Below are 26619 nucleotides of genomic sequence, written 5' to 3'. Positions count from 1 at the left end.
CAGAAACCTTCCAGGGGAACACTCAGAAATGAGCTTTGTGATACGCTCATGTTGCCTAGCAAAAAACATTGTTCCAATCTCTTCCTTTGCAAAATGGGTTTAATCATACCTAATTAAGAGTATTTTTTTGATTATTAAAAGAACCTGTCTCACTTCTAGTGGCTAGCCAACCCTCCTCCCTTCCATGTGTGTGTTGTTTACATGTGATCTGGATTATTGATACTTCATGTTTCTCATGCTTCTAGGAGTTAATAAGAAGGTTATACAAGTCCTGAGAGGTAAAAATTTATTGATTTATATATCAGCATGTTATGATACGGTCACACCTGCTCATACAGCTGACTTTTTCTTATAGCCAAAAGAGGATGTTTTTCCTTTTAAAAATACATTTTTTCCAGCAGGAAGAAACATTTTAAAAACAAACATTTTCATATTAAGTGGAAATTTAAAACAATGGCTTCTTCCCCTCCACCGCCCCCCCCCCCCCCCAACTCATGAGAAATAGGGCTGGTCAGCAATTTCTGAGTGCTTCAAATCTGCTTTCAGTCTTCTGCCCCCAATTTGTTCTTGGTCTTGGACAGAAGCAACTTCTAGGGGGAAAAAATGCAACCTCAACTCAAAACAGCAGCCTGAATCCAAACAGAAGAAGAGGTAGACTGAACTGCAACGTTTTAACTTATTTGGTAGATTGTATATTTTTAATACATTTAAATTGTTTTCAGTGGGATCAAACATATTCTACAAACAAATACCTGAACAATAAAGGTTTTGAAGGCTCAAAACAAAATCTAAGAGAGACTTCTATCGGTCTACTTAGCTTTGAGACCGGAAAGCATAGAACCAGCTTTAGAAAAATGCAAGCTTCCCATGCACTTCAGGAAAAAGTTTGCATTTGTCAAATTCTTCCAATCAAAAGCATGCTCTGTAGGACTGATGTTAATGCTTCTCCACCTTTTAAACCCCCTGCAAGGGTCAGTGATAGGAATTTCCTTAGAGTAGTGAGTAGCTTAACTGTGAGGAGTTTATTCAATACTAACAGTTAAACCGAAAAGACAGGCCAGTGGTATGCTGGAGACAGCTCCTGCCGGCTCCTGTCGCTACAGCCGATTGTTACATTTTAGTGTTTTGCCAGCAGTTGTTAAACAGCTGTTATTAAAATTATATAAGCCTATAATTGGTGCTGGAGCTCAAAGTGGTTCACCTAACCAGTGAAATTTGTACAAGGGTAAGTAAGAAATAGTTTCACAGATCACATATCAGATTGAGTGACAATCAATTTGAGAAGTAGGTGAATTAAGATGTTATTCCATTTTTCAAACCATAGGTAGGCTACAAGAGTTTGGCAAAATCAGTTAAAGCATCCTGGGAGAATCACTTGGCCATATGGAGCTGACAATAACGTATATTTTATTATTATCTGTTAATTGTGTTCTATGTCCTTGCTATCAGGAAAATATACAGCAAATGTATGTACACTTTGCATGTATCATTTTTTTTTTCCAGGAGAGCGGACTGGTGAACAGTTACCAAGATACCAACAATAATATACCAGTATCTCCACCATACCATGGGGAAAAATGGGGAAGGAGTGGAGGAAACAGGTTAAAACCAAAGAAGGAAGTACACCGTTTTTCATTTGGTTTTTCGGTTTGCCCTCAGCATCCAGCTGCCATGACGTGCTCTAAGTACATGTCCACAGATGTTAATGCCAAAGAATCTCCAGAAACACACAAACACCCCATTCCCACCACTAAGAAGTAAAAGCACTTTACTTGAAAAAAATCAACTTTATTTTTCTAGGTTAAAAAAAAATAGAACCAGCTATTCATTTTTGTTGTTGTTGTTGTCGAGAAAATGTTTCTTTTGGTGTTCACATCTAAATTTCTGAAAAGGTGATCTGGTTACTAAAATAATCCCGTATGCATTCATAACCCAGATCCACGTGTGACCAGCCCTTTACAAAAATTAATTACAGTTGCCACAGCCTTTACATTCATTCTTATAATACATTACAACATGCAGATACATGAAGAAAGAAAAACAGGTCAACAAGCAGAAGTAAACATATGGCATCAGGAAAACTAAAATCCACCTGTATAAAATAAATACGACTTTGCAATAACTGTGATGAAAATGAAAGCACTTAATGTAACAATGGCAGGTCAATGTACAACTGTGTCATTACCCAGTCACCACAGAAGTTACTGTAAAATGCAGACTCCTCCCGTGGAAAGAACTTGTGCCTCAGTCATGTGTTCAACAGTTCTACACAATAAAAATAAAGCCATTTGAAATATGTGTGCACACTTTGCAACTAGAATACACTTAAAAATTTTTCACTCTTTCAACTGTTCTAAAAAGTATTAAATGTAAAAATCCTCAAATGGAAATTCTGCAGAAAAACCAATATTTTTCTTCCATATGGCTACAGTCACCCTCCCCAACAGTTCAGCACCCTCAGCTTATTCCCAGGGTCCGGTTCCTGGGATTGTTGAGGATCAATGCAAAATGATTGCAATAAAGCACCAACCAGTGACCGCTCCAGAGGACACCCGGCCCCTTTGTGATCTAGAAATGTCCAATTTAGGTGGTTTTGGTCCCAAACGTATTAGACTCCACCCCCTCATAAAATAAACCAGTATACCTGCTGCCCAGTGCCGCTTTTGACTTTGCCTTTCACATTAACAGACGTAAGGCTCACAGCACACTCCATGGCAAAAAATGAGACTAACCATTTTTATTCATCTTTATGGACCCAAGGGGACCCGCTCGTAATGGTAACTCTGGAGTGAAGTCCTGTGTAATGAAGAAAATGACGAACTCTTCCTATTCAGCAGCGCAAATAAAATTTTCTTAAATATAAAAAGAATCCAATAAGACTGTCCATGATTAAAGACTACTTTCTATGATTATAACCAGGTCCTGCTAGTTCAGAAGAGTCTTTAGGGAAGTGATTGTCAAAAACATTACTAAAGACAAATCCACAAGAAGTGAATAACATGAGCAAAGAATGAAGAGGCATTCTTAACATCAATGTGAACGATATTAACACTAGGATGATGTGAGGTTTACATTGGGTGATTTAACATTTCATTTTCATAAAAGGCTTGAGTATAATCGCAATACTGCCAACTCCTGATTATTCAGGGATTCCTTTTCTAGCCCATGGATTACTTAGGCTTTTGTGTTCCCTCTTTTTGCAGCGGTCTTCCCAAATCTTTTCGCTACTCATTAACAGTCAAAAATACATAAATGAGAGAAACTAATAAGCAACTGAAATCTTTTTTTTTTCATCTACAAGCATCCCCAGAAGAAAAAAAAAAAAAAGTTTGATGAGAAAAAAACTCAAACTCGTAAATACACACTAGATTTTTGGCTAACTATGACATATTATTGGATTAATTATCCAGTAACCCCTAGTTCCTTTATAGTGGGAAATTAACAGTTGATTGTAATATTAAAAACTACTTAATATTATGACAGATCTGAACTCAGAGCTATCTTTAAAAAATCTAGATTCTCAACTTATTTGCCCACCCCAAAACATCATTTTCCATTCTATAGTTTTTCTTTACCTTCCACTGGTGCATAGCTTTCTCCATCGTATCTGTACATTTCACACCAATAATGGTTTCTGAAGTTAAGAGTGAACTGCCAGTGTGGTCACTTCTGTATTCACTGCACCTGCTCTTGGCCCATGGCCAAGCAGGGGCTCCACTGCTGTGACTTGTTGAGACCAGGATCCAGTAGGGAGTTCTCAACCTTCTCTGCTACGGGAATCTAGGCAGATCAACTGAGATCAAGAAGTGCTGAGATTCTACAAGCTACTGGTATAAAACTGGCACAGTTTAATTTTTTCCCCCTTAACAAAACATACAGTCTCTAAACCTTTCATCTCACTTTGCGCAGAAAGTACAAATTGGGAATTTTTATTCAGTTCTGTACAGTGGCGTATTGCCGCTTCCCTGATTTGCCATATAAGAACACTGATTCTCTCTTCGCATTCCCTAGTGCGAGCAGGAGAACTCCAGTTACTGGTAAGGAGAGCACTATCGATGCTCTCAAATGAACGTATTTTGCAAACAGAAGAAAGAGAACACATTGATAAGCAATCAAAGAGGGATTGCTCCGTTGTAAATACGGATCTATTTACAACCCACAGGTCTATTTTCAAAAATGAACTCATGTATCTATTGGTATTTGTCACTCTAGAGTCTGTTGAAATGACTCTGCGCTTGAAAAGTAAAGCATCTTATAGAATAGTTGGTTTAATGTGTACAGTATATTAACAGTATCACGTTCCTTTAGAGCACAGTGATGGCGACAGTGGCTCTAAATCGCATCTATGTATGCACGTATGCATTTCTCTCTCTCTCTCTCTCTTTTTTTTTTTTTTTTTTTTTTTGGTAGGAGAACTGGCCACTCCTACCTGTGGCTTGCTTTAACAATGAGGAAAAGGTCTGTTTAGCTAGGACTGTGCATGCCATCCCTGACAGTGAGCAACTTATCCCCCAGATGGCTGACTAATCTCTCAAATGAACAATTTCAATTCATCCTGTAATCTAGCAGTGTTTGCTGGGCCTCAAACAGAAGCATCATTAAGCTTCTCTTTGGCTTCCTATTGTCATCCATGCCTCTTAATTGAGATTGATTTCACCTACTCACTGTCACTGTAAAGCACACAATAAAATGCCTGGACTTCAAAAAAAAAAAAAATCGCATCTGATCACAAGCACTACCGAAGCAAACACATTAACACCGTCTTCTGCATTTTACCAGTAGTGGCATAATATGCAACGAGGTATTTCATTAACACATTATTCTCTTTCATATATGCACGGAATTAACCTAAAGACGAAGCTGCTGTGGACTTCTATTTGGTGTTGCTTTACCTTCCCACATAACTGGGAGAAAATTCACATCTTTTCAGTTTCCTTTTTTGGTTTATTTAAAAATAGAAAACATTAGCCTTTATTTTTATTTTCTGGCCTACTTCTCAAAATTGCCATTTGAATGATTAGCGACAACACGGGAGTCTACAATGCTCATATCACAGAAAACTACCACTGACTTACTCAGATCTTAATAGTCCTACAGTCCCAAACTAAAACACACGCTCTGTCTCAACACTGGGAATGCACGGGAAGAGCCGATGCAGTCCCAGCACTTTGTGGGAAGAGTCTGGTTCTACTATGAGGTATAAATCACATGAACATAGTAGGAAAAACATCTTCTCTAGAAATAGACACTTGACTTTATTCTCCTTGAAAGCAACTGGAAGAGACAGGGGAAGCCTTTTGTGCTGGTCTGAATCCTGGTCACACCACCCTGACACAGGCAGCAACGTGACGTGACGACAGAGTATGGGTTCAGGGGTGCTGTGTGACAGCTTGTCACCATTTTGAGCCCGTGTCTGGCTCTAGCTCCTATTTTTCTGATCGAACCCCTATTTCACCTCAAACGGATCATTTAAATGCTTTACAACGTTGGTTTCAGCTGCCCCCGAGCAAACTTGGTGCTAATACCCCAAAACGGGAGACAAAAGCCTCGGAGCTGGACGGAAGCCTCTGCCGAGTGTCAGGGTCCAGGTACACGCGCAGAGACAACACAGCCTCTCGAGAATTCCACTCACGGATTAGGCTTACGTTTGCTTTCAGGCTATATTACTAATCCTCTGCTATATATGCATCTGATAAAAGTGCATTTTGTAAAAGACAATTATCAATCTATGATATGCCTTCTGTACAAAAAGAGAAATCAAGTGACCCCCTCATACAAGGGAAAGCACTAGCGATGTAAACACGATATTAGACTGAGCTAGCCTTTTTTAGAAACACATTCTAGTACCAGAATGTGTCCAGTGGACACTGCTTTCCCCCCATGAGAATGCCTGACACTGGAGTGCCACTGCAAACCCCTGGGGAACAGTTCTTCAGAGGGTGCCAATGGCTCCCCTGCCTCGAGGCTCCTAGGGACACGGCTAGGGTCGGTGGAAATGACGGTACTCTGCAGCACTGCCCTAACAGACACTACGAGCTAAGAGGAACGGACACAACTTTCTGAGCTTGAACTAGATTACCAAGTACATCTAGTGGCAACAGCATTTCTCTCAGATAGTCTTCTAGGATGGTTTTATGATTTCCTCTTCTCCGAGTGGGATGTTCGCTTAAGTGTGTGGTAGAGTGTATCTTTTGAAAACATGAAAAGTCCTTAAAACATATTAGCAGGTCATTATATTACTGATCCTCATTTTAGTAGAGTTTTAAAATATCCCGAAGGGGGATAAATATTAATCCATCCATTGAATTTCCTTTGCTTTTTTTTTTTTTTTATATTCTGATTTGCACATGTAACATAATGCACACTTATGAAAGTCTGAACTCCTCTGGTGACCTTGACAAGTCCCAGTCAATTCCTAAAACAGGCAATGGTAAAAATACTGAATGATCTTATACCACATATAGCCTGACAAAAATGCAAAAGACTGTATGAGAAATATCCACATATTGCTGAGGGTCATCTCCCTGGAAACAGCTTCCTTCTGGCCCTTGGGAGGTGGAAAAGCCCCTAAAAGACAAGATAGAAATATTAATTTGTTTTACTGTGGTGGTAGGTCTCCTGAACAAAAGCTGAATATTAGTTTAACTAGAATTTCTGTTGTTGGGTTTTTTAAAGCATTCTTCGACTTCCCTTTGTTCCTGAAGAGAGATCTCATTTGAAATAACAATTTTCAAACTGCTGACCCCTTTCCTGCCTCTGAACATTTGCATTTATTTTCCCCACTTGAGATGCTTCTCCTCATCTCTGTGAATAGCAGGTTTAACTGCATTCTTCCAATATCAGAAAAAACACCATCCATCTCCCTCCCCCGCCCCAAGGACATCACGCTCATCACTACGTTTATTTCCTTCTCGGCACTTTCCATGATCTGTAATGATACAGATCTATCTTTTCTTTTTGCTACAGACTTGTTTACTGTCTGTCTCCTTCTGGAATATAAACTGCATGAGAGCAGGCACTCTGCCTGCCTTGTTTCCACTGGAACCCTACAGATTTCCATGGCAGTCAGGACACAGGATGTATCAAGTTGATATTAAATATTTTCTGAAATAACATAACTTACACTAATTCCTCTATTTACAAGTTAAATGTTTGCAAAAAGCGGTGGTAAATCACATATTATTTTCAAAAGGCAATATTATTTATGAAATACATCTTAATAATATAAAAAGAAACAAAGTAAACAGATGTCTTTAAATTCTTTTCTGGAAGGGAAGGCTAGACTACTTCGGAGCAATAGTACCTAAGGTCATCTTGATAACACTTCAGCATTTCAAATAGTCTTTGTCCTTGCTGATAATCCCTTTGGGTAAGCTGATTCACGTGGGGATTTGCTTCTCACAAGCAATTTACAGAGAACACTTCCAAGTTGCAAGGTCTATTATACAAATAGCTTTCTTAAAAAAAAGACTTCCATTATTGTTGCTGTAATTTTGCCTAAATATCATAAAGCAAGACATAAAGATTGAAAAAGAAGAGATACTCTCTTCTCTTAATCACCTTGTGCCTTCTTACACATCTATCCTGTTTTATCTTTAAAGAAATTTTGAGAGTAAGACCAAAGATTGTACGTGGTGCAGAAGGATGTCTTGTTCAATGGGTCTTACTAAGAATTCTAAAGACATGCACAGCGTCCAACCCCTGTCATAGAATATGTACTAGTCCACAGCCCCAGAGTCGGAATGTTAGGATCAGGAAGGAATCCTGTTGTGGGTAAAGTGAAAAAAAACCCTAAACACAAAAACAAAGGCATTAATGGTAATTAACAGTATCAGCTTTTGCTCACCATCAGGCCTTTGACAGTCTGATTTAAGAGGAACATTAATTCTGAACCAAAAAAATCTAAGTGGGAAGAATATAGCACTTTCTGTTCATCTAAAATCTCATAGCCATCAAAAAAACTTAAAACAACCTTCTCTTCCTTTTTTTTCCTCTTCTTATTGTAAGTTGTAGAAATTAAGTGTACAATACACTTAGTTATTTGTGAAAGCACTTTGGTAATGCCGAGCATTCTACCAATTTTCTTCTTTCCTAACTTCCTTTCTTCCTCCCTCTCTCCTCCTCCCTTCCCCTCCCTTCCTTTCACCGCATTGTAGTTTTCACAGAAGGTAGAGAATATTAAGTACAGATAAGGGACCTTACGATAAATTGACGTTTTTCTCCCAAGGAGAAAAGTGTAAGGTTGAGTATAAGAAAAGTATAAGTATAAAACTTAAAAAGTAAGATTTATCTCTAATATGTAAAGAAAAGAATAACCACGCATAAAAATGCAGTTCAAAACGATCTCAAATGACTGCAAGATGATGGCATTATTTAAACAATCAAGTAAGTACAATGCCAAATCATAAATGTTATTTGCTATTTCATAAAACAGCCGTGTAACTGTATATGTATATAGTCTTTTGCATACTGGTACCCTCCTGCATTAGTTCCATTTATATAGTTTACTCATCATTTGATCTTGCATATTGCCTGATGAAGTAAAAGCCTGAATACATTTAACACTAACATTGTTCTTATGAATATTCTAAGCTGAAATTCTTAACTGTAGAAATCCTTTGATTCCTTTAGGGTATCTGAAGAATGGAAAAAATGGTTATCTCCCCCAAAGTACATCTTTGGAACTACCACTAACTTCAGAAACCTATGTAATAGGATACTCTGTACCTGTTTCATAAAAATGTGATAAGAGTTCCTCTTTTTCAATAAAACGTTGATAGAGCCAATCAGAGAGGCCATCAGTCTCCAGGGGCACATCTTTAATTGGAAAGATCCTATGAAGAGTTAGAAAAAAAGCAAAAACTACTTTAATTCAGAAATCGAAATCATTCAGAAACACAACTTAGATTTGGTCACTGAAAAGCTGAAGAAAGTTATGGAATGGCCTTTGTTTTTGCCGCTTCTCAGATCATCTTGGTTTTTAAAATTTTGTTGATTACACAACAGAGTTCACTCATTCATTCATTCATTCATTCGCCTATCATATGTTAGGTCCAGCACCAGAAGATGAAAAAATATTAATAAGTTATGCAGTATCTATAAATAATTATTGAGAAATGCCTGTCTTCCTCTGTGGGTTTAAGAAGAAACGGTATTCAGAACAGATGAAGTTTTCAAGTGTAGCTACGTTAGGACACATTTAGAGCAGTCGGATGCTAGGCCGAATGCTGAATAATGCATCTTGGCCATGTTCTTTGGGAGGAGATGTGTGTGAACCAGACAGAATCTGCCTAAATTGGTGCCTTTTCACTAATTAGAGCACAGATATTCGTGTCCTGAAAGGGGCCACCTCTTACTGGAGCACAAATGTGAAGATTCTGTGAATGCGTCCCACCTCAACAGGAAACAGACTGGGATGACTAGTGACCTATAGCTGCTGGATGGGGGATCGAAAAGGGTAGCTGGGTAAATACTATACATTTGCTGACTCTGAAAAGTTTTTTGTTTTGTTTTGTTTTGTTTTGCTGTTTCTTGGTAGGGGGTTCTTCTTTTAAATTTCTTCAAATTTTATTTATTGAGAGAGAGCGTGCATGTGTACACATGCAAGTGGGGTGGGGGGGGGAGGGGGAGGGAGGGAGGGAGAGAGAGAGAGAGAGAGAGAGAGAAAGAGAGAGAGAGAGAGAGAGAGAGAGAGAGAGAGAGAGAGAGAGAATCTCAAGCAGGCTCCAGGGTCAGCACAGAGCCCACACAGGGCTGGATCCCATGACCCTGGATGATGACCTGAGCTGAGACCAACAGTCAGACAGTGAACCAACGAGCCACACAGGGACCCCTCTTTATTTTATTTTATTTTTTTTAATCAAAAGCATAAAGGTACCCAGTTTTAAAAGTCTGCAAAAAGTTTGTTTGTATGAAAAATAGCAGTCCCTGTCCCTCTGCCCTTTGTTTCTCTCTCCCCAGAGGAATTGATTTTTACCTCTTTTAACCAATTATCTTGATATTTATCACCATGTTTCTTCAGTTTGAGGGCCTATCTACTGACCTCCCCTATGGAAGATGAGGATCAAGCTCCTTTCTTTTTCCACCACATATTCATGTCCTTCCCATCTTCCCAGTGCAATGTGCAGTAATTTTAATTAGCACAGTATTAGACGTTTACATTGTTATAATCAGGTACATATATTCAAAGCTAAGCTCTGTAGTAAATCAAGGCTACTATTCCTTTCCTGCTCAATTTTTGTTCTCCCTGAATTGAGCAATCATATTTTTTTCTCTGAATATGTAACTAATTCAGCCATCAGCTCTTGTCTGTCAATTCTCTAGGTCAGGTCTGCAAACTTTTTCTTTTTTTTTTTTTTAAGTTTATTTATTTTGACAGAGATAGAGAGCATGCGCATGTGTGCACAAGTGAAGGAGGGGCAGAGAGAGAAGGAGAAAGAGAGAATCCCAAGCAGGCTCTGCACTGTCAGCACAGAGACCAATGCAGGGCTTGAACTCAAACCGTGAGATCATGACCTGAGCCGAAACCAAGAGTCAGGCTCTTAAACTGACTGAACCATCCAGGTGCCCCCGCAAACTTTTCCTTAAACGGCCAGATAGAAAATATTTGGACTTTGCAGGCTATATGGTACCTGTTGCAACTATTCAACTCTGCTTTGTAGTGTGAACGTTGCCTTAGGCAATATAGAAATAAATGGGTATAGGGGTATAGTTATGATCAAATAAAATTTTATTTAAAAAACAGGCAGTGCAGGGTGCCTGGGTGGCTCAGTCAGTTAAGCGTCTGACTCTTGATTTTGGCTCATGATCTCTCAGCTCATGGGTTCAAGCCCCAAGTCAGGCTCTGTGCTGTCTCTGTGCTTGGGATTCTCTCTCTCTCCTTCTCTCTGCCCCTCCCTGACTCATGCTGTCTCTGTCTCTCTCAAAATAAATAAACTTAAAAAAAAAATCAGTTTCAGGAAATCACAGTCTTGATTAAAAATTTTACTTACAAAGCCAAAATATAGTTTTATTTACACAGAAAATAACTTTCCCAACCTTAGTCACCTTTCTGTTCCTCCAAGGATAGTACTACGTTGCTCTAAAGCAGTCATATAGAAGGGTTTTGGTCTATTAAATATTTTAATGGGGTAGGAGATTCTGAGGTCCAGAAACTTCAAGTTTCAGCTTGCTACTATAAAATCCCCTACCAGAATTAGATTTTCTTTTGCTTTGAAAGAACATTTCAAAGCATTTCTTTTGCTTTGAACAAAAAGATGCATTAAAGAACGTCATAACTTTTAAAGAGGAAAAAATACTTGAAATACTTATGCCACATAAAATCATCCCATAGGCTTGTATTTCTTAGCCCTTTCAGTGCTTATACTGCTGAGTAATTGAAAGATCTCTTTCAAATTAAAATTTTTACTTCTGCACTCTCATGTTCTCATATGCCTCACTAAAGTAAGAGACTGAGACTTCGGGGCCGAGATCCCCTTCCACAAACGGTACAGCTTTTATTTTGTTTTGTTTTGTTTGTTTTTAATATTTGGAGAATCTTTGTTCTTTGGGCCCAATTAAAATAATCCCAGAAGGTAGTGTGGCATAGTGACTAAGGGTATAGATTCTGGGATAGATGGCCGGGGGCTGAATTCTGGCTCAACAGCACTTGCCAGCTATGTGACCTGGCAAGAAAATTGTCTAACCTCTGTACGATCTGGTCCCTCCATCTGTAAAATGGGGTTAACAGTATTATGTACCTTACAAAGTTGTTACACATGCGCACTACTGGGCACAGGGGAGTGGCATAACTTGGTATTGGTACTGATGGTGGTGGGGTCATTAAAGGCCGGACCACTCATGGCAAGTAGCTGTGTTTTCCAGCTCTCTGGCTTCAGCAAAAGTTGTAGTGATTAAACTGGACCCAAAGTTGCTATAAGAGTTTGACAGTTCGTGACTATTTTCTTTTCTTTTCTTTTTTAAAGTTTATTTGTTTTGAGGGAGACAGAAATAGCACGAGTAGGGCAGGGGCAGAGAGAGGGGGAGAGAGAGAGAATCCTAAGCAGGCTCCATGCTGCCAGTGCAGAGCCCAATGCAGGGCCCAATCCAACGAACAGGAAAATCATGACCTGAGCTGAAACCAAGAGTTGGACACTTAACCAACCAAGCTACCCAGGCACCTCTCCATGACTATTTTCATACGCGTAATACTCTACACATTTTTCACACAGCGTAATACTCTATACATACAGTGTGTGCGTGTGTGTTTCTTTTTTTTTTTTTTTTCAACGTTTTTTATTTATTTTTGGGACAGAGAGAGACAGAGCATGAACGGGGGAGGGGCAGAGAGAGAGGGAGACACAGAATCGGAAACAGGCTCCAGGCTCTGAGCCATCAGCCCAGAGCCTGACGCGGGGCTCGAACTCACAGACCGCGAGATCGTGACCTGGCTGAAGTCGGACGCTTAACCAACTGCGCCACCCAGGCGCCCCTGCATGTGTGTTTCTATACCAGTGAGGCAATCACTGGTATAGCCAGTGATAGTCAGCCTCAAGCCAGTCATGTAAAAAGATAAATGTTGTTACCAAGTATTACAGAGGTGAATTCCTGACAGAGATTCTAAAGATTCTTTTAATATCAATAATGAAATAAATACTCAGAGGAGCAGAGACATGGAGATAAAATTTCAAATGAGGGGTCAGTTCCTTGGCTATTTAAACAAGTTTGTCTTTCCATTTCTTCAAAGGGTAACTCTCTACTCTTTGAATTATAAGAAATTCTCAAAGTAGAAATAATATTCCAAGAATTTTAATGTCTCCTCTCTTCCTCTCCCCATTAAAAAAAAAAACTTTCTCTAAGATTTATTTATTTTTGAGAGAGACAGACAGACAGAGAACGAGCAGGGGAGAGGCAGAGAGAGACATACACACAGAATCTGAAGCAGGCTCCCCGCTCCGAGCTGTCAGCACAGAGTTCGACGCAGGGCTTGAACACACAAACTGTGAGATCGTGACCTGAGCCGAAGTCAGAAGCCTAACTGACTGAGCCACCCAGGCGTCCCTTCTTCTCCCCATTTTAACTAAGAATGCAGATCCCTATGGGGGAAAGTTACATAGGCTGTACAAGCTCCTCAGGCTGTTCTGATAGACTGACCAACCTGCAGTGGACATGGAATCCTATAGAATTTAGCCACTAGGCAAACATATTTCTATGGAAAAATGTTGGCAGTGTTCACCATACAATGCTAAATTCACATTGTCTCATCTGCTACATCTTTGTCCTTGGCTGCAAAAGGCCAAACTCCCCTGTCTCAAGCCACTATCTCTACTTAAAGTGGGTTTGAAAGGGAGATTTTTTTAAGTCAGTTTGTGAAGTAGCTTTTCCTAGCCTCTTGCCTTGTCTGAGAAGTCTCTTTAGGTACCTATTGTATGAAACAGCCATTTATATTATGAGGACTGAAGGTCTACATCCACCAAGCAAACTTACAACCTTAATTTGCAGGTAGGAAGAGGAATTAACACAAATAATGACTTTTTTTTTTTTTTTTTTACCTTTTCTATATTTACACTGTTGATTCCTTTTTCTTGTCACTAGAGCTGGTAATACTCTAGTCAATACTGACAACACTGACTGGAGCTGGTAATAACGAGTTCCCTTGTCATTCATTTCTCCTCTTTCTTTTAAAAAAAAAACTTTTTTAACGTTTATTTTTTGAGAGACTGAGACAGAGCATGAGTGGGGAGGGAACAGAGAAAAGAGTCACAGATTCCGAGCTGTCAGCACAGAGCCTGATGTGGGTCTCAAACTCACAAACGGTAAGATCATGACCTGAGCTGAAGTCAGATGCTTACCCGATTGAGCCACCCAGGCACCTCTCATTTCTCATCTTTCATGGGGGAAACATTCAATAGTTTACCATTAAGTGTGACATTTACTGAAGATTTTTTTGTAGATACCATTAGTAAGATTAAAGAAATCCCCTTCTATTTCCAGTTTGCTAAAAGTGTTTTCTTTGTTATCATGAATGACAGTTAACACTTCATCAATTGTTTCCATCTATTGACATGTTTTTATAATTTCTTCCTTTATTCTGTTAATGTGATGAATTAAATTGTTTTTTGAATGGTTTTTTTTTTGACCAATTTTGAATGTTAAACAAAACTTTCATTTGTGGAATATATGTTCTTGGTATGCAATCTGATATGTTTTTTATATATTGCTGGGTTAGTCTTGGATTTATAATCATGGAAGAAATTTGCCTGTAAATTTTCCTTTCTTATAATATCCTTGGTTCAGGTTTTGATATCAGAGTTATATTGGTTTCACAAAACAAGCCCAGAAGTATCCCCTTTTCTATGCTCTGGAAGAATTATACTTAATGTCCTTTTTTGTCCTTTTAGTGACTATAGAATCTGTAGTAATGTCCACTTTTTCATTCCTGATATTGGCAATATGGGCCTTCTTTTCTTCTTGATCAGCCTTGCCAGGAGTCAATTTTATAGTGCTTAAAAAAATTTTTTTTTAGTGTTATTCTTTCTACTGTATGTTTTTGATTTCAAGAAATTCTCCTATATTATTATTCCCTGATTTCCACTATCTTTGTATTTAATTTGCTTTTCTTTTTCTAACTTTCCGAGATAGACATTTAGATCGCTGATTTTCAGGTTTTTTTCTTTTCTAACAGAAGGTTTTTAAGGCTATAAATTTTCCTCTTGACACAGATTATGCTATATCCCATAAATTTTTATATTTTCCTTATCATTTCTGTTAAAAATATTTTGTTGTTGTTGAAATTATTTTCTAATTTAACTGTAGTCTCTTAATACACAGTAAACATTAATTATTTCCTAATAATAGACAGAGTCTCATCTTTTGTTATTCTTATTTTTTAACATTTATTTATTTTTTAGAGAGAGACACACACGGGTGCCTGAGCACAAGTTGGGGAGAGACAGGTAGAGAGGGAAACAGAGGGCTCCAATCTAACAGCAGAGAGCCCCATACAGGGCTCAACTCAGAACCATGAGATCATGACCTGAGCTAAATTCACACCCTTAACCAACTGAGCCACCCAGGCACCCCATCATCTTTTGTTATTCTAAACAATGTGGCAATGAAGAACATTATGCAAATGTCCATTCTTATGTGTACAAGTGCATCTACAGGGTAAAATTCCAAAATGAAATTGCTAAGTCATGGCTAAATGTATTAGTAATTTTGAAAAATGTGGCCAAATTGTCTTCATAAAGATTATATCAATTTATATTCCCACCAGCAATTTATGAGAATGCCTCTCATGGAAAGATTTTTAAACTGGAGAATAGCAAAAGTCAGAGGCTCTGCTTTGGAGGATAGCCAGCAATGTTTCACAACCAGGATATGCAAATTTGGGGACATATTCTTGGGGATCCATCTAGGAGTTCTCTTTAAGTATACAGAGCTCTTGTGTTTTCATTTCAATATTAATCTTAATAAAAATATTCTGAATTATACAGGTAATCATCTTTTTACTAAGTACTGCCATTTGACTTCAGTGCCAATGTTTATAGTAACTTTGGCACAACACGGTACTACTTAAAAGGCCAAAAAAGTGAACGGGGGCATACTCAAGAGCAAAATCTATACTTTCACCTCTTAAAATCTGAGAGTTAGCTCTAACTCTCCCTGTGACTTGTAATATCCACTAAAATGAGACAAGAGATGAGTTCTGCCTCTTATAATGGCCGAGGAGTTCACAGGTTCCAGTTATACATTCTGGACAGAACACCAAAAGTAATTAGTAGAGAGCACTGGAGAGTGACTAAAGACAGGCAGATATTGGAGGAGAGTCAACACGGGCAAGGCAGGAACGGTACTGGGCGAGTTTTCCATTTCTTCCAGCTTTTTACCTGAGGGAAATTCCCAGTTAGTGCCACACAGGGAGGCTTAAAATTTAGAGCGGGGAGTCACAACTTCAAGTCTCTGGATGAGCCCTGAGCTATGTATGTATGGGGCAGAGTCCAGGCAGAAGAAAGCCTCACAACTCCAGCCAGCACAGTTCCAGGTACAAGGAAGGTGTGCCCAGGGCCACGCGGGGAATTTAACCGTTCAGGAAAATGTAATCATTTGTTTCCTCCAAATTAGATATCCTTGAATATTTGGATTTTTAGGAAAGTTGGTTAACTTCATCCGGAAACTCCAGGAATGTTTTAAAATTAAAAACTTAAATTTAAAAACTGGGTTTTATTTTTTAACTGAATGGCATTACAAATTACTGACTTTTTACTTTTAGATAATTTAATACTATCTTAACACAGTTTTGCAATATAAGCAACACCCTTTAAACTACTCACTTCTACCACACTGAATAGCAGCCAAATGGTTTGGGGAATTATTTGCATTACTTTTTGACTTATAAAAATATACTATTTCTGTAAATATAAAATCAGGCCTAATCAACCTAAGGAAAACTTAGCAAGAGCCATAGGGCTAAAGAATATCTTGAAATAGTATTTAAAACATCTTTAGGGGCACCTGGGTGGCTCAGTTGGTTAAGTATCCCACTTCAGCTCAGGCCATGATCTCACAGTTTGTGAGTTCAAGCCCCACATCGGGCTCTCTGCTATCAGTGTGGAGCCTGCTTCGGATCCTGTCTCCCTCTCTCTGCTCTTCCCCCGCTCATGTGCCCTTTCTGTCTCTCTCTCAAAAAATAAACATTTAAAAAAAATTTTAAAGCCCCACCTTATAAGGAGAAAAGTGACTAAAAATATGGCTGAATTAAACAGAGGAGTTTGGATTTACCAACTGGACTCTTGAAAGAACTTGGTGACGCTGGTGAAGTATATATTGCTTTAAGTGGGGGTGAGTGTGGAAATGGGGCTGTGTTTTAACAGAAAACCTTCCCTACCATCTGCCTAGAACAGCTTGGACATTCTCTAGGCCTGAGGAGACAGCCAGAAGGGCAGACCAAATGCTCCCTCAAGAGCAATCTACTTTTATTACTCTGTTTGATCACCGTGGGATTAAAATATTAAAACAACTAATCCCCTAATATGGCAAAGTATCAAATGCACTCAATACCAGTCCTCTTGGAATCAAATAAAAGGAGTTCTTGTGGGAAATAAATAAAGAAAGAAATAACAGAAATAAATCTTTCCAATACCGCTAGCTATCCAAATTAGAAACTAGCTTCTAATTTTCAAGAAACAAAAATTCTAATCATCAGTAATCCAGAATGTGCTCTTAAAAAAAAAAAAGTTTATTTATTTATTTTGAGGGAAAGAATGAGCACACAATTGGGGCAGAGGGCAGAGGGGGAGAAATAGAATCCCAAGCAGGCTCCATGCCCAGTGCTGAGCCCAATGTGGGGCTCGAACTCACAAACCCGTGAGATCATGACCTGAGCTGAAACCAAGAGTGCGATGCTTAACCAACCAAGCCACCCAAGCGCCCCCAGGACGTGCTCTTAAATAGAGTATTCTACCAAAATCCATTGAATCAGATTTAAGAGCACTAGACAAATTACACTTGCAAAAAAAGATATAAATAATGCTTAGCAGCTGGCACCTCTATACATTTGTTAGAACATTTGAATTTTCATGGTACCGAGAATCCAAAGTGGGAGCTAGCTAACAAACAACATGGCTAAACCCTCAATTCAGTTATGCCAACTCCAAGTAAGGGAGCTAATAAACACTGAGGAAGATTTTGAGATGCACAGTTCCTGCTTTCAAAAACCTAATAATCTAGCAGAGGGAAAAGTAAACAAATACTCTACTGCCAGAATATGGTCAATGTTGTGTAAGGAATTTAAAGAACTTCTGTGTGACTTTAAAGGAAGGGGGTGTGTTGTCTACTTATGGCACAGGATACGTGGAAATGGCCTCACTTCAGTTGGCCTAAAAAAGTAATTAGGATTTAAAAAAATTTTTTTAGTTGTTAACAAAGTAACAATATGCATATAGTTTTCAAGAGTCAGAGTACTCCAAGGTTCACATGAAAAATAATAGGCCTATTTTTTCCCTACTGAGATACCTGTTTCTCAGATACAGCCCTTTTCAATTTTCTTTTGCCATTTACCTCCATCTTGCTTATAATTATAAACATGCTGCTATCACTATTTCTAGATTATCCAACTTCAAATTTATTCACTGACTTCCTACTATGGAAGAAGGATTTGGCTCTCTTCCCCTTTGTCCTCTTCCCCTTCAGCTTCTTCCTCCTCTTCTCCTACACAGTTAATAATTCCTTCTCAGTGCCAACTCTGTCCCTTGTAACTATGCTTATTAGTTTACATTCTATGTATTTTCTCATGTGTCTATGGCCTCCATTAGACTGTGCTGTCCTCATCGTTGCATACCTGGTGCGTAAATCAGTGCCCAATCCTTTGTGGGAACTCGAGCTTGCTGAACTGACTTAAAATGAAAGTAATCTGCCACTATAAAACTTACGAGGTGCCATGTGTAGACAGCCATCAGTACCACGGGTGTAGTTAAGTGACACCCACCAGGACGGGTGTGATAAGAATAACTCAGAAATGCAGAAACTGCTTGTCACCAAAAGCAGATTTATGGACAAGAACAGGCAACTGCCAAATTGAACATATCAGAGTATCTCCCAGCATTCAAGTTCCAGAAGTTTTGCTTTGAGCCACTGTCCTGAGGTAAGCTGCTCAAGCCTTCACCCTCAACATGCTAAAATGTAATATTTACAGCTTCCCCCTGACTCCACTAGCAACGTTAAAAAAAAAAAACGCTCAGTTATCTGAAAACAGAATTTAGTAACTCAGATATAAACTTGTACCCACTTTAATACATGGATAAACCAAGGCTCTAAGGCAGCAAATGTAGGGTCATATAGGAGAGAATTTCAAGTGACTTTAACATTTACGTAGAAGGAGAGAAGGCAAATAGCACATGGGCCACTGCTTCCTTTCATAGTCAGGAAAAATTCAGCCTGGGACCCCTTCTCCTTGAGCCCTGCTCCTTGTAATAATCAAAACTATAGCAAACCAACATGCCACGTGAAGCTATAAACAATGAAGTGGCATTGTTTAGAACTCAAATTTATTTATATCTTTATTCACGTTGTATCTTTTGAGACACAGTAAGATGCTTAATAAATGCTTGCTGAGTGAACTGAACTATCAAGTAAGCAAAACACGACACTGGTATATTTGCTTAAGAGAATCACACTATTACACTTTCCATGAGTCTAATAACTTAAAAATTTACTGTTAAGGCTATTTTTTTTTAAGAGCAGTTTAAGGTTCACAGAAAAATTGAGGGGAAGGCACAGAGAATTCTCCCTGTCTCTCTAATGACTTTTTAAAACTTTTTTTTAAGCTTATTTATTTTGAAATAAAGAGGGGAGGGAGGGGCAGAGAGAGAGAGAGAGAGAGAGAGAGAGAGAGGGAATCCCACGCAGGCTCCACGCTGTCAGCACAGAGCCCAATGCAGGGCTCAATCTCATAAACCGTGAGATCATGACCTGAGCCGAAACCAAGAGTTGGATGCTTAACCAACTGAGCCACCCAGGTGCCCCGACTTTTTAAAACTTTTAATCTTGAAATAATTTCACAAAAAAATTTGTAAAAATAGTACAAAGAATTCACATATATGCTTCATTCAGATTCCCCAAATATCAGTATTTCCCACATTTGCTTTATGTTAACATTCCTTCTCTCTCTCTATATCTTTCTGACACATATACATATGAGTTTTCAACTTTTGAGAGTAAATTAGTGTCCCCTAAATACTTCCATGTGTATTTTCTAAATACAAGGGCAGTCTCTTACATAACCATAATGGAATGATCAAAATCAGATTAACACTGATACAATATTATTATCTAATCTAAAATCTACAAACTTCATTCAAATCATGCCAATTGTCCCACTAATGTTTATAACAAAACAAAAATAAAAAGGAAAAAGGAAAAAGAAGGTATCATGCTGTAGGAAGAGGAATATAGCAGTAAAATAAGTAAAACAGACTGAAGATGGAACCAATATCAATAAAGGGAATATTTAACAAGAAAATACACTCCAAGTAAAAGGTAATGAGGCCTGAACTAGTCTGTGGTATTTAGATTAAAAAAAAAAAAAAATAGAAACATCACAGAGGTTTCCTTCATAGGAACTGGTAGCTGAATTTGAGATGCAGAATTAAATTAAAAACTAGAAGGGTCAAAGAAATTCAAAATTTTCATTCTGGGTGAGGGCAGAATGATATCAGCATAAATCCCACTTAGACATCCAGGAGAAACAAGTTTGTGTGAAGGAAAGTGAGTTCAGTGTTAGAAATACCAGGCTTGCAGAAACAACAACTTGTTATCCCAGTAAGGAGAGTGAAATGAGGGTCTGGAACTTGGTAGAAGGGCTGAGAACTAGCAGTAAGACTCTAGACGGGCTGTTTCTATTTACTCTACTATGAACTCAACCTCCACAGACAAAAGAGGGCTAAAAACAGGATCCTGGAGAAGTCTATATTTAAGCAATTTGTCACTCTGTGTGTGTGTGTGTGTGTATGTGATCCTGCATTAAATGAGTGGTTAGACAAAAAGACCTAGCTAGCCCTGCCACTTCTCAGATTCAACTGACTTCAAGTAACTAAAAGATAGTGATCTTCAGTGAGAGTTATGCTAACCATTATTCAATCAAAAATTAAATGTTAAGAATTTTTTTTATTTTGGGAATATAATATTTCTAACAACACTAAATTAACCGTTAGAAAACAAAAATAGTTTCTGAATACCAGTGGCAGTCACTGTGCTTGATCCTGAAGAGGCCAGGGAGGTGGGGAGAGGGCTCTTCATTTCCAAAGCTCATCCTAGTTCTCCAAATCATATTATGTCCAGATTCACGTACTGAAAATAACTTAGTAAATTAGATTTATAGGTTTTGGTTTTTGATCTCAACTATGTCAACAGTACAAAATTTCTTCCATGTATAACTTTTTATCAATATTTGCGAAGAAATTAAGTCTATCTTCTAAGTAGAGGATGAAGATTTTATCTCACTTGAAATGATGGTTCACCTCTTTCAAATTTCAACCTCATTACAGAAATACAGAATTCAACCCACAATTCAGTCAAAATTCAATTAAGACCAATGCCTCCGGCATCCTAAATGCTGCCAAACTAAAATGTTTTCTTTTCTTAAAGGAAAGGGGGGAGGGGAAACCTGTGGGTACAGAAAAGAATGGACTTGTGGGTGGTGAACATTAATAAAAACAGCCAAGCAGAACTAAAAACTTGAAGACTGAATTTAATGTGTAACTTTCCATTTTCCAACTAGAAGTTCTGAACAGTGACTGAAGACAAAAATGTCCATGCTTTTCCAGGGAGAGGCTAGGATACAGAGACAAAGCAACAGAAAACAAGAGGTGAGAAGAAAAGCAGACAGGAAGAAGAAGAGAATTATTAGACACAGCAGAAGTAGGGGTGAAATGAACAATAATTCTAAGCAAGGATAGAGAAAACCCTAGCATAAAAAATAGTAAAGACAGGGGCACCTGGGTGGCTTAGTTGGTTAAGCGTCTGACTTCTTCTCAGGTTATGATCTCACAGTTTTTGAGTTGGAGCCCCGCGTCAGGCTCTGTGGAGTCTGAAGCCTAGAGCCTGCTTCAGATTCTGTGTCTCCCCCTCTTTCTGCCCCTCCCCAGATTGCACTCTGTCTCTCTCTCAAATATAAATAAACATTAAGAAAAAATGTAAAAAAAAAAAAAAGAAAAAGAAAAACTAAAGACAAGACACTATGTCCTTCTGCTAGGAAAAAAGAAAGCCTAATTTTAGCTCAAGAGGCACTCTTATCACCTCACTCCCAGATGGGTAATTTGGGGGCTGGGGCAGAAGGTGGTAAACCTCTAAGGGTGCATCATTAGTACCTAAGTGTGTATCACTTAGGTGTGAACTACTTTAGACTTACAGTTACTGGGAAAAGGTGACCTGGAATTTGGTCCCCATTATGTTAAATGACTGATTTTCACCATATTAATTTTATCCTACTTTCTTCCAACTTTTACACCAAAAATATATTATAGAAATTTAAGCCTCTTAAAGTTCACTTTTAAATTACGGATAAAGCACTAGAATATGAAAATCTAGACTATACAATTTGAGTATTTCAATATGCCGGATTTAAAGGGGTAAAATCTATTTAGCATCTATTAAATTATATATATATATTTTAACTTATTTAAATGTTTATTTATTTTTGAGAGAGAGAGGGAGAGACAGAGTGTGAGCGGGGGAAACACAGAAAAAGAGACACAAAAGCCAAAGCAGGGCTCAAACTCACAAACTGTGAGATCATGACCTGAGCCGAAGTCGGATGCTTAACTGACTGAGCCACCCAAGTGCCCCAAATGATATTTATTTTACATGTGAACTTATTAAATACTTATAACTACCTGATGAAAATGCGTTTGTTGAAATTATGCAAAGGACTATTAGACCAAAATCCTAAATTCTACAGGCAATTTCTTTTTTTGATTAGGTTTTAAATTGAAGAATTAATACATTCACGTTGTAAAAAAAAAACTTCAAATACTATAATGAGAAGAAAGATCCCTCCCCACCAGAGGCGTTGTCTGTCCACAGTTGAATAGCAACTCTATGGTAGGTCACTATATGTGATATAAAACCAATGGTCTCAAACCACTTCATTTGTTGAATAGTCTGTTCATGTTCCTCTGATAAGTGATACTTACTAAATCATATAGAAGTTCCAAAATAAGTCTGGATTTTTAAATCTTTCCATTGATCTGGCCCTGCCCTCATAATTACATTAAACCCTGACATCTGGTAGGAAGTATTCCTCTGTTTCTTTCGTCTTCGAACTACCTTAGCTATGTTCCGTTATCTCTGCTCTCTCAAATGAACTTTAGAACAATCTTGTCAAGTTTCCAGAAAAACCCTCCTGTAACTGTAATTATGTTAAATTTATTGATTAATTTGGGAGAACTGACATCTTTGTAATTTTGAGTCTTCCCCTCTATGAGCACAGTCTCTCTTTCCATTTATTCAGGTCTTTTACGTTCTTCAATGAAGTTTTATATTTTTTCTTCATAAAAAATAAACATTATACATTTTTTCGTTAAGTTTTATTGCTAGGTACTTTATAGTTTTGCTTCTGGGAAGAGTATGTTTTTAAAAAATTGTATTTCCTATTTATTGCCAAGATAAGGGATACCAATGATTTTTCTGTAGTGATTTTATATGAAGATTACTGAACTCTATAAATAGATGGTCAACTCAAGTCTCTTGGGTTTTCTATGTAGACTTTTGTGATGGTTAACTTTACATGTCAACTTGACCAGGATAAGGAATGCCCAGATAGCTGGTAAACATTATTTCTGGGTGTGCCTAGAAGAGATTAACATTTGAATCAGTAGATTTAGTAAAGAAGATTTGATTGATGCCCCCATCAATGCAGATGGGCATCACACAATCCATTGAAGGTATGAATAGAACAAAGTGGAAGAAGGGTGAGTCTGCTCTCTCTGCTTGAGCTTAGCTGTCTTTTCCCGACCTAGAGACATTAGTGGTCCTGCTTCTTGGGCTTTCAGACTCAGATAGGTACTTACACCATCAGCCTCTCCTGCCCTCCCTTTCGCAGACCTCGGGACTCAGACAGAATTTTCCACTTGCTTTGGTGGTTCTTCAGCTTGCAGACAACAGATTATGGGACTGCTCTGCCTCCACAATCATGAAAGCCATTCCTAAATTGAACCTCATCTTACAGATCACTCTGTATATCCTCTTGGTTCTATTTCCCTGAAGAAATCCTGACTAAAACAACTACCAGTCATCCCAGTGGATGATATATAGTTCATTGTTCAATTAAGTTTAGAACATTTCCAACACCTTTATAGTTTGGGACACAGGGAAAAACCCTTTTTTTTTTTTTTTTTTTTTTTTAAATTTTTTTTTTCAACGTTTTTTATTTATTTTTGGGACAGAGAGAGACAGCATGAACGGGGGAGGGGCAGAGAGAGAGGGAGACACAGAATCAGAAACAGGCTCCAGGCTCCGAGCCGAGCCATCAGCCCAGAGCCTGACGCGGGGCTCGAACTCACAGACCGCGAGATCGTGACCTGGCTGAAGTCGGACGCTTAACCGACTGCGCCACCCAGGCGCCCCGGAAAAACCCTTTTTAATGGTTCATGAAATAATATAAGGCTATGAACCTTCATATAAGATTACTAGGAGGGTATTTTGGGCAAAATTGATACTTGTTACGTGTTACATGCCAGAAGAGGCCCCAATTCTAAATTGAAGTTCCTAACATCACGGGGTTAAAGGGATGGAATGAGGAAGTATCATTTTTTCCTGAAAGCATTGGATGTATTTTTTTTGAAGTTTTTTAGCTAATAAAAGCATTCAAAAATCATTTCTGACAACCAGACATTTTATGCATCCTGATGGAAGTAAGTATCATTATTTATGAAGCATTTCTTATCAAGCAAATTCAAACTTCAATCTGATGAAGTTTTAGTCCCTACCCCCCAATTAACAGGAAACAGAAGGGACAGAGAAATACACAGGATACAATCAGCAAAATAAAAATTGTAGCCAGCCTGCAGGGCAAATAATCTGGTACCCTCAAAAATAAACTACAAGGACAAGAAAAAAGAAAGAGAGGGGGAATCAGTAAATAAAAAGAAACATAAGAGATATATTGACCAATTATAATCTAATTGAATCCAAACTGTTTTTAAAAAATCACTTATGAGGGGCGCCTGGGTGGCTCAGTCAGTTCAGCATCCGACTTCAGCTTGGGTCATGATCTCACAGTCTGTGAGTTCGAGCCCGTGTCGGGCTCTGTGCTGACAACTCAGAGCCCGGAGCCTGTTTCAGATTCTGTGTCTCCCTCTCTCTCTGACCCTCCCCTGTTCATCCTTTGTCTCTCTCTCTGTCTCAAAAATAAATAAACGTTAAAATAAATAAATAAATAAATAAATAAATAAATAAATAAATAATAAAAAATGACTTATGAGATAATTCAGAAAAATTGACAATTGTCTAGATATCTGATGGTATTAAGGAACTGTTATTAACACTTTTAGGTATGATACTATGTAATTTTTTTTTACAAAAGAACTCATATTTTAGAGAATATGTAATGAAATATTTACAAATGAAATGATAGGATATTTGAGACTTGCTTCAAAATATTCCAGCGGGTTCTGGAAAATAGCATAGGGAAAACAACATTCCCCATAAGAGCAGGATAGGTACCTGGGCTGAATTTATAGGTTTGATATTTTCCATAAGAAAAGTTTTAGAGAGAAAAACTATTTCTGAAATTATAGCCTCTAAAACTTATAAAAACTTGTGATTTTTAAATTTTGTTGTTTTAGGAAGTAAGGAAAAAAAACAGAAAGGAAAACCAGAATCACAAATATATTAGGTTTATGCATAAAATTACCAAAATAATATACTGTTTTTATATGTCGGTAATTTTTCTCATACACTTTTCCCTCATCTCTCTGACAATCACTTTCTCCATTCAGATGTAACTTTAATAATACTCTCCAAGCTAACATCAGAAATAACAGGTTAAAAATATCTACTATAAAAGGAATCTAAAACATGGGGTGGAGGGAGCTATATGTAAGTACTAATATATTCAGCATGGCATTATTAAATTTTTTTTTCAACGTTTTTAATTTATTTTTGGGACAGAGAGAGACAGAGCATGAACGGGGGAGGGGCAGAGAGAGAGGGAGACACAGAATCGGAAGCAGGCTCCAGGCTCCGAGCCATCAGCCCAGAGCCTGACGCGGGGCTCGAACTCACGGACCGCGAGATCGTGACCTGGTTGAAGTCGGACGCTTAACCGACTGCGCCACCCAGGCGCCCCTCAGCATGGCATTATTAAAAGTCAAGAATAAAATCTGACAAGTCTATGACTAATAGGGAAATGGGTCATTAAATGTATATACTATGTAGGATTTTGGAAAGGCACTAAAAATGTAAAGACTTTATAACAATATTTTAAAATACTTACAAAATTTATAATCGTAACACCTAGTACATAGGAAGTATGGGTACAATGTTCATTAAAATGCTCTATGAAAAAGTAGCATACAAATAACTTTTATGCCTATTACAGCTACAGCTACATTAAAAACATACATAAAAACAAATATTAAAGGGAAATATAAAAAGGGAATTTTATGGGAGCATGCTGGAACAGCATCTTCCCTCTATGAAATATTTCCCATAGTTGCAAACTTTTATTTCTGAAAGTAATTTTAATGTTTTACAAAGTACATAACAGAAGGCATCTAACAGCATTAGAGAAATGTACTCCTTTAACCCTCCCAATCTAAAATATTATCATTTCAACATGTCATCAACAAAAATCATTAATGAGATATTTCAGATTCCTTTTTCCTCCTAGTTGTTGAAATTCAGTGTGTATTTTACACTTTAAAAACATCTCAAATCAGACTAGCCACATTTTAGGGGCTCAACAGTCACATGTGGCTAGCGGCTGCTATAACTGGACAGTGCATGTCTAGACAGCATAAACTTTAGCCTTCGTACATTCATAAGTATTGCATTTCTACTGTATGCCAGCATTGCTCTGGGAATTGTGAAACAAGACAGATGAAGTATCTGCTCTCACGGGGGTTCAGTTCTAGATGTGGAAGA

General features: G+C 38.0%; 1 protein-coding gene across 2 annotated transcripts in view; it reads right to left on the bottom strand.

Annotated features, from left to right (window-relative positions):
- Positions 1-269: 269 nt before the first annotated feature.
- Positions 270-26619, bottom strand: part of LPGAT1 (lysophosphatidylglycerol acyltransferase 1) — a 78033-nt gene continuing 51683 nt past the window's right edge. For both annotated transcript variants that reach the window (XM_058700874.1, XM_058700875.1), the window contains 2 exons: positions 8728-8834; positions 270-6567 (listed from right to left, as the gene is read on the bottom strand). In XM_058700874.1, coding sequence (XP_058556857.1) covers positions 6416-6567; positions 8728-8834 — 259 coding nt within the window. In that variant the 3' untranslated portion in view covers positions 270-6415. The remainder of the gene's footprint in view (positions 6568-8727; positions 8835-26619) is intronic.

This window comes from Neofelis nebulosa, chromosome 15 (genome assembly GCF_028018385.1).
Source record: "Neofelis nebulosa isolate mNeoNeb1 chromosome 15, mNeoNeb1.pri, whole genome shotgun sequence".
Lineage (NCBI taxonomy): Eukaryota > Metazoa > Chordata > Mammalia > Carnivora > Felidae > Neofelis > Neofelis nebulosa.
This window is presented reverse-complemented; position numbering and strand designations above follow the sequence as displayed.